Below are 15,209 nucleotides of genomic sequence, written 5' to 3'. Positions count from 1 at the left end.
AGTAGATTTTAAAGACTAGACTTCTCACTCTATCTTTAGCAGTCATTTAAAGATGTGTGTCCTACTGCAAAATAAAACTCCAACCAAATTTGCTTCCTTCTTCAAATCACGGGCGCGGCCTCACGATAGAAAAGAAAGTGAAATATGAATAAAGGCTAGGGTATCAAGGGTATCTCCTGAACCAAGAGTAAGAGAAACAGAGAGGAATACAATTATGCAGCTCAAAACTTATAGGTCACATGAAAACATAATATTATTATATTTTTATTAGCAACTAAATCACTAGACAGTACTAATATTCAAAACAGGAGTTTGTGTTATTGGTTCAAGAAAAGATGACATATTGAAAAAAGAGACATTTGTGGGAAAGCAATAGACTATTTCCTGCCCATGGCTGCAATCTTGGGGATGCCGAACTGCCATGACAAATCCAACTACCATCACAACCACACCATTAAGAAGCAACACGCTGGCCATAATCTTATCTGGGTGGATCCATCTTTCTTCAGACAGCTTCAGATAACAAGCGGATGGGATAACAAAAATAAGTGGAGTTGCACAGAGGACACCCTGTGAGTTGGAAATGAGAAGAAACAAGGTAATTTGGCAGAACAAACACTTTTTTTTTTCCCCAGGCAGTTACCAAGCAAGAGTGTTTGTAATGGTTCTTGAAAACTTGTTTAATGATTTGCAACTGAATCAGAAAGAGGAGGAGAAAATGCCAAAGGATTTAGGAATCATATTTTACTCTTCTCAGGGTATTTTTACAAATAGAGGATTTTGCAACCACAGACCCAAAGAATATTAGAACTGGAACGGACCTCAGGGAGAATCTTGGACTGAAACCTAGAGATGTGTGCGGTAACCTCCCCAAGATCAGAGCCAGGTCTAGAACCCAGGCTTACTGACTCCTAAATCCAGTGTTATTTCTACTTATAAGACTTCAAAATACAAAAAGCAAATCACAACAGTGTAGGTAAACAAACAACTTTCTGAAGCTATTATGATTCAACATATATTTAAGAATAAGAATTATTTCTCATGAATACCATGGCAAATTGTTTTTTTTTTGCAAATACATATTTGAATCACTTTAAGAAATGTGTTTATCTACACCACAATTTCATTCAAATATCCTATTCATCAAACTAAAACTTATACTTCACATAGTCAATAAAATAAGGTATAAAGATTTATTTTAGACAAATTCTAGAAATTTCTTTTGTTTTTGGTTATGTCTTAGTTCTTTAACTTTTCTATACGTTGGTGAACTCTGTCAAATATAAAATGCCTAAACCTTTGTTGGCATGAGAGTAGATTTTTTGGGAAGCACATCTCCCCTTTTCATCTGAGAAGGCTCCTCAGTGTAAATTTAAGTATATATCCATGTAAATAAAAACAGGAAAAATAGCACTCTAAATGCACTTAGCAATAAATAGCACGTCTAAACCCTCCTTTGAGTAAAACCAAACATATTCATTACCTTTACAAATAGACATGAGGGCCTAAGTAGCCTGGCTAATCCACCAGATCAGATTAACATGTGGATAAATTCAACCAAAGGGCAAAGTGGTGGATTTAAAACAGAGGTTAGGAGATAAAACATAGAATTAAGAAAAGAGAGATTTGGCTATTCTACCTATTGTCAACATTTCCTTCCCCTCTCTCCTGCTATAGGTGTTATTGACCATTCTCTGTAGTTTATTAAAGACAGGCCAGAAGTTTTTAATTTAAAGGCTTGATAACAGAAAGTCTTGCCTTTCAGGCCACACAGCTAATGCACACATAGAAGTTTGTTGGATTTAACTGGATCCATAGATAATATTTTTCATAAAAGCAGTATTTTTAATTTTTAGAGTTTGCTTTATTTTCTGGTACTTCCACACTTTGCCTTTGAAAACACTTGTAAAGGCAAATCTTCTGAATATGAAAAAGAAAGAATAGATGACATCTACAGAGTAGCTTTAATGGAAGCACAGTCTTCGATGTGTGTCGATTTGGAAAACCTTGATAATACCTTGGTAACCTTGATAAAACTTTGATAACCTTGGAAACACCTTGATAAAAAGAACATGGGCAATTATGGGTTACAAAATTATTTAATGAGCAATAATGCCGACCTAAAAATGGCAAAAGGTGACAGATGCTATAGTGGCACTATGGTAAAGGTTTCAGGATCTGGGAGATTATGAATAAGAAAGGTATCACAGTATAATGCTGTTATTGGAGTTCAGATCCCAACTTTGAGACTTCCTAGCTGTTTAATAGCAGTAAGTTACTCAGCCTCACTGAGTCTCATGTATAGAATGGAGACAATATCTGCAGTCATTATCTCACAAGTTTTTTGACAGGCTTAAAAAAAACACTTCTAGAAAAATTCAAACTCGTTAAAGGCAAAAACGATTTAATTTTTATTTTTGTATCCCTGGTGCCTGGGAGGTTGAACTGAATTGAAGCAGGATTAAGGAAGGAAGAAAACAAGCATTTATATTGTGCTTGCTGCATACCAGGCACTGTGCTCAGCATTTACAAATATCTTTCATTTGATCCTCACAACCGCCTCGGGGTTGTTGTTGTTCAGTCACGTCTGACTCTCTATGACCCCATTTGGGGTTTTCTTGGCAAAGAGACTGGAAGGGTTTGCCATTTCCTTCTCCAGATCATTTTACAGATGAATGAACTGAGGCAAACAGGGTTAAGTGATTTGCCCCGAGTCACAAGACTAGTAAGTGTCTGAGACCAGATTTGAACTCAGGAAGATAGTCTTCCTGACTGCAGGCCCAGAACTCTACCCACTGTGCCACCTAGCTGCCCCTCAACCTGGGGAAGTAAGTATTGTTATTAACCTCATTTTACAGTTGATGAAATTGAGGAGACAGAAGTTCAATGACTTGCTCAGAGAAACACAGCTGGTTAAGTGTCTGAGGCTAGATTTGAACTCAGGTTGGGCCCAGTGTTCTATCCGCTCTACCTGCCTTCCCCATGCAGTTTGGGGAAGCAGAAAAGGCACTGAATAGGACTTAATAATCCTCTGTGGGAATGAGATAACACCATAAGACTATAAAAATGCTTTCCAATAAAAAAAAAACACTCGGAGTCTCTCTCTATAGTTTCCATTTAGAAAAGCTAACTGTAAAATGAATGGCTGAAAACTGACATGGAGAGCAAAAAAGATTTGTTTTCCACTGAGCCAGTTTTGAGTGCATCAGTGAACTGCGCAGACTTGGGCCACATAATGAGGAGCTGACTAACTATACTTGGGTGTGTGATAGAAGAGCCTGAACTGGCTCAATTCCTGTTTCTATGACATAAGTATTACTGTTCTATTGCTTTGAAATAAAGGCTTCTAAACATATCAAATGCAAAAATAGAAAGACTGTACTGTACTCTTCAAAAATTTACTTCTTGGCAGGGATAAACATGTGTGATGCTTATTCATCTAGAACCACAGAGGTGTGGAAGCACTACTAAGGCACAGAATTGCCGATAGTTCCTCTTAATGAGATCCTGCTGTCCAGACTTTTGGAACTGTTCCAATGCCAAGGTACTGGGCTTGGCAAACCAATGAGCATTGTGTTTTATGCTTCTCACAACTGAGAGAGTAGTTACTAGGAAGAAATCTAATGATTAGAAATAAAGCTAATATTTGGACTGGAGGAAGTCTGGTCAGATGTTATGTCTGAAGGCAAGGCTCCTGTCTCAGGATCTGCAAAAGCCTTCAGTCATCAGGAGTTAGCCCTGAGAATTCCACCAGAATGATGGCAAGTCTGACGATAGATGTCGACATTGACAGCACGCCCATTATCATTTTCTTTGCTTTGAGAAATTACACTCTTTCAAATTGAGGACACTGGGTCTGCTTTTGGAAGCATGTCATTATATGTTGTATAACAGAGAAATAAGGCAAGGCCTGTAAAGGTCTAATATTTTACCATCCTGTTAATGGAACATCAATTTAACTGCTAACACACTTAAACAGTATGATGTGATCTTTTCTACATGGCAAGTAAAGTTTCCACCACTTCATGTTGGCTACTATTAATACAATAAATCACATGAGTCACTTTCCTCTCAAAATGAAAAAAATAACCAAAAAAACCCCACTCAAGCTCAAATTAATTTTTTTCCTAATTTTGTCCTTTAATTCCTTTCACACTGGGCCAAATGATTCTTTTCCTGTTATTAATCCAATTCTGGTTATTAGATAGTTAAGTAATGTAATAACTTTATTTTCACAGCAAGTCCAGTCTCCTTCATTCCTTTAATCATATTACTTATTTTTTTCTCTCAGTTCTCTTCAGTTTAACTGTATGTGCCAAAAATAAACTCAGTATTTCAGATCCACTCAGAGCTATATTATCTTGCCTGGGTATTACTTTTAAAAGATTGTTTGGATGAGACTATTTTACTACTCAATTAAATTTTCAGTTCAGGGCAGTTAGGTGGTGCAGTAGATAAAGTACCACACCTGGAGTCAGGGAGACTTATCTTCCTGAGTTCATATCTGGCCTCAGACATTTACGAGCTATGTTACCTTGGGCAAGTCGCTTAACCCTGTTTGCCTCAGTTTCCTCATCAGTAAAATAAGCTGGAGAAGGACATGGAAAATCACTACAGTGGTTTCTTTGCATAAAGAGTCAGAGATGACTGAAACAATAAAATAAGATTTTCAGTTTGCTTGATTTCTTTTACTGTATCATACTTCCCAAAGTTGCTCCCCAAAGAGAATTAGAGATAGCAAGACTGGATTTGGATTCAGAGGACCTGTGTTCAAAGCTACCTCAGACATTTACTTGTTCATCTTTTCATGTAATGACTCAAGGTAATATCGAATGATGACAAGGCAGCAGTATCATATAAAGAGTCATTGGGGAAAGTTTCATGATGGAGTATGAAGTTAGAGATCATAAATATACTTGAGTGACATATGTTGAATCAAATTCCATTGGGTATTAGGCTCAGTAGCAAAGGGAAAGGTTTGTGGTAAGGGAGTATTGTGGCCTCGGTTTCCTCATCCAAAAAATGATGAGGTTGGACCTCTAAAGTTTTTTCTAGCCCTAAATCTATTATCCTATGACAAAGGTCCTTTCCAACCAAAAATCTGTGATCCTATGTCTTCAACAAAACATCAGGACAAAGACAGAGACCATTACTAAGTCTCCATAACCCCATTCATTTAGGTGATTTTTTTTAAAAGCAAATATGTAGCTTCTCTAGTGAATCAGAATCTCTGAGTTGAGTAGAGTAGGTGAAAAGCTGATGAAAGCTAAAGAAAAGGCTAGAGAGTATGCAACAGCACCCCATAGCCAGAGGTGAAAATACAAGCCCATTCTTTGTTTCAGGATTCTTTGTGAAGGGAATTTATTGGTATTTATCACCACTTAGAAGTAACCACATTGATTTTTTAAAAATTTCTGTTGAACTGCATCTACCCTAGGTCTCTTCTACATTGTACAACATTCTATAGCTTTGTTGCATATCATTTTCTCCAGAATTAGCAGTTTGCATTTTTTCATTTGAATTTCCTTCTGCTTTTTAGTCTAATAAGTGGTTAGTCCTACTTTTCTATCAACAAAATATCCTATAGCCTTTTCATAATCTGAAAGCATTTCCTGAGCTGCTCACACTTTTTTTTAATCAACAAAATGGAGGACATAATCTTTATGCCATCTTCTGCAGACACCATACTCTGAAGTAACAGTAAATGTTAGAAAAACAACACTTAAGAGAAGACTACTACTTTACTACCTGTAGGACATTGTATCTCTCTCTCTCTCTCTCTCTCTCTCTCTCTCTCTCTCTCTCTCTCTCTCTCTCTCTCTCTCTCTCTCTCTGTCTCTCTCTCTCTCTCTGTCTCTCTCTCTCTCTCGTCCCTATCCCCCAACAATTAAGTGGGAAAGATATAATGACTTCTGTCTCCGCTCCCCCCACCCTAGCCTTTTTGGGAGGTAATCAGAATTAAGTGACTTGCTCAGGGTCACACAACTATTAAGTGTCTGAGTCAAATTTGAACTTGGGTTCTCCTGACTGCAGGACCAGTGCTCTATCTACTGTGCCACCTAGTTGCCTCTGACTTAGTTCTTAACTATGATATTGAACATAGGTTCTCCTATTCCTAATTAACCTAATGTCTTCTGTTTTTACCCATTCATTTTCTGGTTGAGATTAGAAACTGAAGTGTAATTACAAGAAGAGGAAAAAAGACAGTTGTCCCTCTGTCCTATGAGATATGGAGTGGGAAGATCTAAGTGATTACCTTCCTACCCTGGGGAATCATGGAAATGATGGCATCACAGCACCAATATAAGGTTGCTATTGTAACCCCCACATCAACGATAGTGCTAGAATGGTATTATCACTTCCTCCATTCCACCTCAGTCACTGAGCCTAAACCAACTCAGCGCACCTTTACCACTTCCTCAGTCCAAGGAAAGCCAGGTGTTTTGCATCCTGTGGAATGTAATTTCTTTAGGGTTACAATAGTATTTTAAGCAAGAGGTTTAAAGAAGTATGACAGGCCAAAGGAGCAGTCAGAAGCAATTATAAGCTGGGTGCTCGTGAAGGAATTCAAATAAAAATCCTGGTAAATGTTACTGTGGTTTTGTAAAATGAAAACTGTGATGCTGCATGCACGTCTCGTTTGTGAGGTTTGCTCTGTTGCTCAGCAGTGGCCATCAGACAGGATTGCCAAAATGCTAAAGCTTATTAGCTAAGATAATATTTTTCCCTTAAGGTTCTATTTTTATTTCCTTTCCAGGCATTTAAACACAAGTCCTCTGTCACAGCCTATCCACAGGTGTCATTTTCCAATAAACTCAGTGGTTGGAATTTTTTAAACTTAGAGAATTTACAGGGAAGGGAATTGAGTTCTTTTGCATACTTTGGAGCTCAAGCTGAAGGGGAGAAGCTAGTTTCAGGACAGTCTTATAAAATGTTACAACAATAATAATAGCTAACATTTATATACGTGCCAGGTACTGTGCTAAATGCCTTACAAATATTATCTCATTTGTTCCTCATAACAACCCTGGAAGGTAGTTACTATTATTACACCCATTTTACAGTTGAAGAAACTGAAGCAAACAGAGGTTATGTGATTTGCTCAAGGTCACATAGCTGGTTAGTGTCTGACGCCAAATTTGGATGCAGATCTTCCTGACTCCAGACTCAGCTTTCTGTCCATTGTGCCACCTAAAAGGAAACATAAGTAGCTAGCCCTTCTAGTCTGTACTACCCAATTTAGTATCAATTGCCAAATGTGTTTTTTTATTTTTATTTTTTTTAGTCATGAGATTTATTATCACCAACCATATCATAAAATCTTGCTTAGGCCAAAGTACATGTCTTAGACATCTTTTGCCTTTACCCCTACTCCTTATCACTGGCCTCATTTCTCCCACTCACACACCAGATACTGACTGGCTTCCTAGTCACACTACAATACCAGTATGCCATCTTAGTACGCAAGTGTCAATTGATTGGAGGACTTTAAATGTGGAAATAGATGTCTGATTTTTATAGAGGGAGGTTCACAGAAATAAGGAACTTGCTTTATGGCCAAAAGGACTGGAATACACTAATCTTGTAGCATTAGGAATGTCTACATGTCTGTTTTGAAGCAGCAACAGAAAGCTATTTGAATGTTATTCATTCATTTCAATCATCTCCAACTCTAAGTGATCCTATTTGGGGTTTTCTTGGCAAGGATATTGGAGTGGTTTGCCATTTCTTTCTCCAGCTCATTTTACAGATGAGGAAATTGAGGCAGACAGGGTTAAGTGACTTGCCCAGGATCACACAGCTAATAATTGTTTAAGGTCAGATCTGAACTCATAGCAGGATGTAGAGTGGTGAAGAAATTACTAAAGATTTTCATTTCTCCTGTAATAATGTTCCAACTATTTCATGAAAAAATAGATGAGCTCAAATGAGACATTCCTAAAAGAGTAAATAATTGAGCCAGAAATGCCCATGTTGATCATTTACTGTACAGATGATGAGATACTTTCACTATGGTTCTCAATCACTTTAAAATTATTTGTGCTTTCCTGTGCCAGAAATCTCCCACTCTTGAAAAGATGTAGAAATAATTCCTGGACTATGTTCTCTTCTGAAGAGTAGTAGAGAATTATTCATACTATGTGCTAATTTCTCCACTAGTTTGTGTAAGGGATACAGAGAAAGGATAACATATATCAGACTCTCCTCTCAAGGAGTTTGCAGTTGAATTGCACAACCACAACTAACAGAAAACAAAGAGTCAACATGGATTTATTAAGCATTTACTATATGTCAAGCAAACTACAAGACACAATATCAGGGATAAGCAAAGCTGGCATACAAAATGACTTGTAGTGACACATTTAGGCACTTGTCCCCTCCCTTCAGTACCCTTTTCTTCAACCTGGTGTCTTACCTCACTCTCTTGGCTCCCAAGGTCCTTATTGAATTTATAAAGAGTACAGCTAACGGGTGGGAATAGTTCACTCTGTTGCTGTTTTCCAAACTGTAAGATTGCTGTATTGCCCTGAACGCTATTCTCGGGGGCAAGCTATCCTATCGCGTCCCCAACTATTCATGTGTCAGTCTGTCAAGTTGCCCTCATTCCACAGCTTGGAGATGTGGTATGTGGCCCATATGCTCTCTTCCCCTCTATATCTGGGAACTGGAGAAGGTGGGTTAATGTCTATCTGGCCCTCATAAACTAGAACCCAGTATTTCCAAGGAACTGGTAAATGAGACAGTGTGTTACTGTGGATGACCTTTGAAAAACTGTAGAGAATGAGATCATTGCCTTAGGACTTAAGAAGGGCAAATGCTGTACTGATTTTCTAAAAAAGGTAAGATAATGGGTTTTGTAAACTCTAGGTTAGTAAGCCCAATGTTAATCCTTGGCAAACTTCTAGAACATATTATTAAGGGATAGTTTGTAGGCATTTGCAGTGGGAAATGGTGATTACTAACAGCCAACCCATCTTTGTCAAAATGCTAAAATTTAATAGGAGTATGGAAATGCCGACATTTGGGTCCAGAAATTGGCTTCACAAATACAAGACAGGAATGGTTTGGCCTGATAGCAGTTTGTGTGAAAAAGATAAATGGGGTTTGGCCTACCATAAACTCAATATGAGTCAGCATGAAACATGGCTAATACAATCTTAGGCTACATCAAGACAGCCTATAACAGAAGAGGATCCTCTAAAGGAACTGGGGCTGTTTAGTTACTCCTGCTTGGGGTAGGGTGGGACCTGACTCCTGTCTTCAAATAGTTAAAAGGCCGTCATATGCTGCTTAGTTCCAGATGGTAGAACTGGAAGTAGTGGGTGGAAGTTGCAAAGAAGCAGATTTCAGTTTCGTTGGAGGGATCATAGGATCATATATTTAAAGTTAGAAAGGAGCTTAGAGGCCATCAAATCCAATATCCTTGTTTTACAGAGGAAGAAATTCAGCCACAGAGAGGCTAAGGAACTTGCTTACTATCCCTTAGCCAGTGGCTGAGGTGGGATTTTAATCTAGGTCTTCTTGACTCCAAATCCAATGCCCTCATGACTACATCCTGCTATATCCTTAAAAAAAAAAACATACCAGGAGGCAGCTAGATGGTGCAGTGGATACAGCACCAGCCCTGGATTCAGGAGGACCTGAGTTCAAATCCAGTCTCAGACACACAACACTTAATTAGTTATGTGACCCTGGGCAAGTCACTTAACCCCCATTGCCCAAAAAAACCAAAACCAAAAACACACCATAGGAAGGGATCTCAGAGACCTTCTAATCCAATACTTTCATTTTATGAGAGAATTGAAGTTTAAGTGATTGCTTTGCCCAAGGTCATACAGGCAGGAAATGTCAGAGGCAGAGTTTGAACCCAGACCCTTTGACCACAGAGTCAATGCTCTTTCCATTATACCAAACAGGCAGGTAAAAAAAAAAATTACAAAGAAATAGCACTACCTGAAAATGGAATGGACTCTTTGGGCAGATAGTAGATTCCCTCATAACTTATTTTCAAGCAGAGGTTGGAGAACTGCTTGTCTAGGATACCACAGAGGAGATTCCTGTTTTAGTGTGAGTAGATGACATAAACTTTGGGGCGGCTAGGTGGCACAGTGGATAGAGGACTGGCCCTGAATTCAGGAGAACCTGAGTTCAAATCTGGTCTCAGACACATAACACTTACTAGCTGTGTGATCCTGGGCAAGTCACTTAACCCCATTGCCTAACCAAATTAAAAACAAAACAAAACAAAATAAAAAAACCAAAAATAAATACTCCTTTAAAAAATAAAAGATGAGATAAGCTTCTGAAGTCATTCCAGTTCTGAGATTCTGTGATTCGTTACTACCCCTAAAATATAAATATAAAATATAAAAATAAAAATATAAAAAATAAATATAAAATGAGGACATGTTAAATTGTGCAGTAGAGATAAAAGGGTGATATAAATTCAGAGAAGGACGGTGAGGATTATAAGGACTACAGTGGCCAGTCTTCCTTCATAGAGGAAGACAGAACTTGAAGTGGGCCTTGAAGCAGAATTATGATTTGGATCAATAGTGTCCAATGTCGAAGTCATTGTCAAGTTTTTTGGATTCAACCTCTGTAACATCTTCCCCTGTGACCTGTTCTCTTTACTCATGCTACCAACACCCAAGTTTATGCTCTTGTTACTTTATCATTACAATACCTGGATTAGTGTAATAGCTCTTAAATTGTTTTCCTTCCTTCCAGGCCCTCCTTTGTCAAATCTCTTTCACGGCTACCAAAAGAAATTTTCTAAAGCATGGGTTGGACTGTGCCATTACCCTGACAAGAAACTTTCATCATATCACTATTGCCTGTAGGATGAAGAGCAAACCCATTAGCTTGGCATTTAGGGCCTTACACAAGTTGGATCCAGTCTAGATCTTTAGCCTTTTCATGTTATTCCTCTTCACATACTCTGTATGTCCTGGTCAGACTGGACTGTTAGCTGGCCCCCAAACTCTGCTTTTCATTTTCTACTGTCCCAAATTTGCATAGGATAATCTTTCATGCCCAGAAGTCCAATGAATTTTCTGTGATTTTTGACCCCAGTTGGGACACAATGGGAAGAAGTATCACTATAATATAAATATTATAAGTATGTACATGTAATATGCTATTGCCTGTGAATAATAATTTCCCTCGAGGCAATCAGGGGTTAAGTGACTTGCCCAGGGTCACATAGCTAATAAGTGTCAAGTATCTGATTCCGTATTTGAACTCAGGTCCTCCTGACTCCAGAGCTAGTACTCTATCCACTGTGTCACCTAGTTGCCTCAATAGCTCACACTTCTAAAGTGTTGTATAGTTTGAAGTTTCCCACAACAGCTGCTGTGAGAAAAAATGGTACCAGTATCATACACTCTACTCATCAACTTGTTATTCTCTATACACAACACTCTATCTCCTTTCTCTCTGCCTTTGCATGGGCTCATCCTCATGCCTAGAATGCTCACTTTTCCTTCTTGAAATCCCTAGCTTTCTTCATAGTCCAGATCATGCCACCTTCCACTCAGGGCCTCTTCTGGTCCTCTCAATTGTTAATGCCCTCCTTCCAAAATTACTTTGTATTTACTTTGTATGTATTTTCTATTTACTTATCTGTATCTGTGCTTTGCCCAATTAGAATTTAAGCATCTTGAGGGCAGGGGTTGTTTCATTTGTTTTTCTCTTTGTATTCCTAGTGCCTAACCCACTGCCTGGCACATAGTAGGCACTTGTTAAATATGAAATGCTATTTTCCAGATTCCAAATCCTCATCCAATTCTCAGCTAAGGTATCATCTCCTCTGATGCTTGCCTGTTATTTGCATTCCTTTCCTCATGTAATTTTCCTAGAACACTTTGGCTGATCTCTCCTTTGCCCCCTTCACTCTCCGCATTATATCATACTTTTCTGTGTACTTGTGATAGCCTCAAAACATGTAAACATCTTCAGAGGAAGGAATGTTCTCTTCATCTTTGTTTTAGGCACTGGGCGTATGATGTGGGTTGAGATGGATTGTAATTGAGGGATTTAGCTTTAATGGAATAGAAAATAAGGTTTTTGAGTAGTAGAGTGGCATGATGAAAGTAGTGATTAAGAAAGATTAGAATGGTGGTAGCATGTTGAATGGATTAGAAGAGAATAACCCATAATCAAGGAGAATAGCTAGAAGGTTATTGTTAAAACAATCCCAGACACGTGGTGGTGAGGATCTTGAATTAAGGTGGTAACAGACTGAAAAGAAAGGAATTAATGTTAAGAATAAATCAAATTTATGTACTACTTCTAGGTTTATAAAGAAAGAGAAGTTTTATAGGAAGAATGGTCAAGACTTGATGACAGCCAGATCTATGATATGGATAGATAATTATCTTTTTTTTTTTTTTTGCTAAGCAATGGGGTTAAGTGACTTGCCCAGGATCACACAGCTAGTAAGTGTCAAGTGTCTGAGGTGGCATTTGAACTCAAGGCCTCCTAACTCCAATGCTGGTGCTCTATCCACTGCGCCACCTAGCTGCCACCTAGATAATTATCTTTTATATGCATGGAAATCAATCCATCAACAAACATTATATTAAACACTCGTGATGTGCTAGGAATTAGGGATACAGAGAAAAAAAATGTAGTAGTCCCTGCCCTCAAGGAATTTATATTCTACAATATGTACATAAAGATGTTAGTTTGGAGAGGTAGGTTGGAATCAAGTTATAAACACTTTTAAAAGTTGTAAACAGAAGAGCTTATCTTTGGTCCTAGAGGCAAGAAAGAGACACTGGAAACTGCTGGGTAAAGGAGAGACATGATCACATGTGTAACTTTAAGAAAATCACTTTAGTAACTTTGCGGAGGGACGCATTTGAGAGAGGAGAGTCGTGAGGCAAGGAGATAAATGCATAGGCTCTTGCAAAAGTCCAGGTTAGAGGGGATTGAATTAGGGTAGTATCTGTGTGAGCAGAAAGATGTTCTGGAAGTAGAAAGACACAATTTGGCAACTGACTGAATATGAGGGATAAGTAAGTCGTTCTGAATATGTCTTTGCTTGGTAAAGCATTCAAAATCTGTAGGATTATACTTTAATGGCATATGGGAAGCACTGCAAATGCTATACATTGTTAATCATGGAATCAATATATATTTCAGAATGCGTTTTATTGCCATTTGAAAACATATCTCGTTAAGGATAACACATCCTTTGCTGAATGTAAACCTGTTCTGTTCTTCAGAATGGAAGAAGGAAATAATTTAATTACACTTACATTGAACTCTAGCACAATCCCGAGGCAATCAACCATCAATGACACTAGTGTGGCCATAGTAATGATGACTGCTGTCACCAAAACATGGGAAATTTTTGAAAGGTTCCCACCAAAGAAAACATTGGCAATTACCTGTCAAAAAAAGATAAGATTTAGAAAATTGAGTGTCCATTTCATGTTTAGGTATTTTTTCTTTATACACAGTTTTTTGACACATCAGTCACTTCCTAACAAATAATGCTTTCCTGTAATACTTTCCCAGAAAAAAAATGTTAATTGTATGCAACTGCTGGATAGGATATTTTTAGTACTATACTACTAGACAATATGTACTAATGTTATGTATGTATATATGTGTATATAAATGCACACACCCATATTTAAAACCTTTACAGTGAAATCAGAACTTAATAATAATGTCTCTGTTCTTTCCAAAACACACCCTTGACATGACCGGTAATGCTAATTATTGCATTTTGTGCTCAGGAAAAAAAAAACATGACAGACATATGGACAATCGAATACCAGCATTAGGGTAAGATATAAACTATCCTTGTGATGGAAAAGTCCTTGAGGACCTATCTTATTCCTTTTCCTTGGATACATAGAGGTCTACAACTAAAATAAACTAGACAGATGGCTGTTTATTTGGAAGGTTTCTAAGGAAGGATATTTCACAACTTTGCTCAGTGATCCGTTGCTTCTTTGTTTTTGTCTAAACTCCCTCTTGCAATTAAAGACTGTTTTCCCTTGTCCTTTTCTCAGTGAGGATAGAGAGGAATCGATCATTATTCTTTAGAGAATAATCAACTCAATCAACAAGCATTTATTGATCCCTTACTATTTATGCCACACTGTGTTAGACACTGTGGGGAATAGAAAAGATGTATTAAGTATGAAATCCTTGCTCTTCAGAGCTTTCAATCAATCTTGGAAAATAAAACAAACAGTATGAAACTAACATTAAAGTGCTAACATCATTAGCATAGTGACTGTCTACAGGAGGCACGTAATAAATGCTATTTGACTGACTGGCTCTCCGGACTCAGGATACTAGGATTTTGTGGATAGAGTTTACAGAATAACATAATTTACAATTGCAAGGAAACCTTTGAAGTGACCTAGTCTCTTATTGTACATAAATACTCTCCATCAGCAAGTGCTTATAGAGACCCTTCTTGAATACTTTAAGTGACAGAGAGCTTACTACCTAGTAATACTGTGTGGACTGGAGTAGTCACAAAAGCCTTTGTGGAGAAGATTGAACTTGAGCTCATATTTGAAATGAATGAGATTGTATGTTATTGGAAGGCATTCCAGTAAGGTAAGAAGAGCATGAACAAAGTCACGGAGTCATGAATGACCATGCTATACGTACAATGCATATAGGATACGAAAAAAGGTTGGTGAATATACTGGAGAAAGCAGGGTCCTAAAACTGGTTAATTCCTAGGGCTGGAAGACATCATCTAGTTAGATGACCATTTAGATCTAAGATCATTAGAGATCTTGATCTAATTATCATTAATCTAGATTGTAGAGTCGTCTAGTCCAAGCTCCTTACTTTACAGATAAGGACACATTTTTGGAATTCCTTAGGCTTTCATTTAATGCCCATCCCAATCTGACCATTATCTCCTTTTTCAGAGCCATATTTCCCATTACTCTCCTTCACGTAGTCAGTGCTTCAGCCACACTGGCCTACCAATTATTCTTCTAACCTTATCTATTTATGCTTTCACATAGGCTTTCCCCTATTTTTCAAATGCGCCCCCTCCATACTTGTGCTTCTTAGAATTCTTAGCTTCGTTCAGGGCTCAGGTAGTGTGACCTTTCCATGATGCTTTCATTAGTACTCCTAATTGTTAGCATGCTTTCACTCCTCAAATTGGCTTGTATTTACTTCTTTGTTTGCCTCTTGTAACCCACTCAGTAGCATGTAAT

At 37.9% G+C, this 15,209-nt stretch overlaps 1 protein-coding gene across 2 annotated transcripts in view; it reads right to left on the bottom strand.

The window, feature by feature from the left end:
- Positions 1-235: 235 nt before the first annotated feature.
- SLC38A11 (solute carrier family 38 member 11) overlaps positions 236-15,209 on the bottom strand; it is a 70,126-nt gene continuing 55,152 nt past the window's right edge. For both annotated transcript variants that reach the window (XM_020990848.2, XM_020990851.2), the window contains exons 12-13: positions 13,266-13,397; positions 236-570 (exon numbers count right to left, since the gene is read on the bottom strand). In XM_020990848.2, coding sequence (XP_020846507.1) covers positions 283-570; positions 13,266-13,397 — 420 coding nt within the window. In that variant the 3' untranslated portion in view covers positions 236-282. The remainder of the gene's footprint in view (positions 571-13,265; positions 13,398-15,209) is intronic.

Source organism: Phascolarctos cinereus, unplaced genomic scaffold (assembly GCF_003287225.1).
Source record: "Phascolarctos cinereus isolate Bilbo 61053 unplaced genomic scaffold, phaCin_HiC Scaffold_726;HRSCAF=1367, whole genome shotgun sequence".
Taxonomy (NCBI): Eukaryota; Metazoa; Chordata; class Mammalia; order Diprotodontia; family Phascolarctidae; genus Phascolarctos; species Phascolarctos cinereus.
This window is presented reverse-complemented; position numbering and strand designations above follow the sequence as displayed.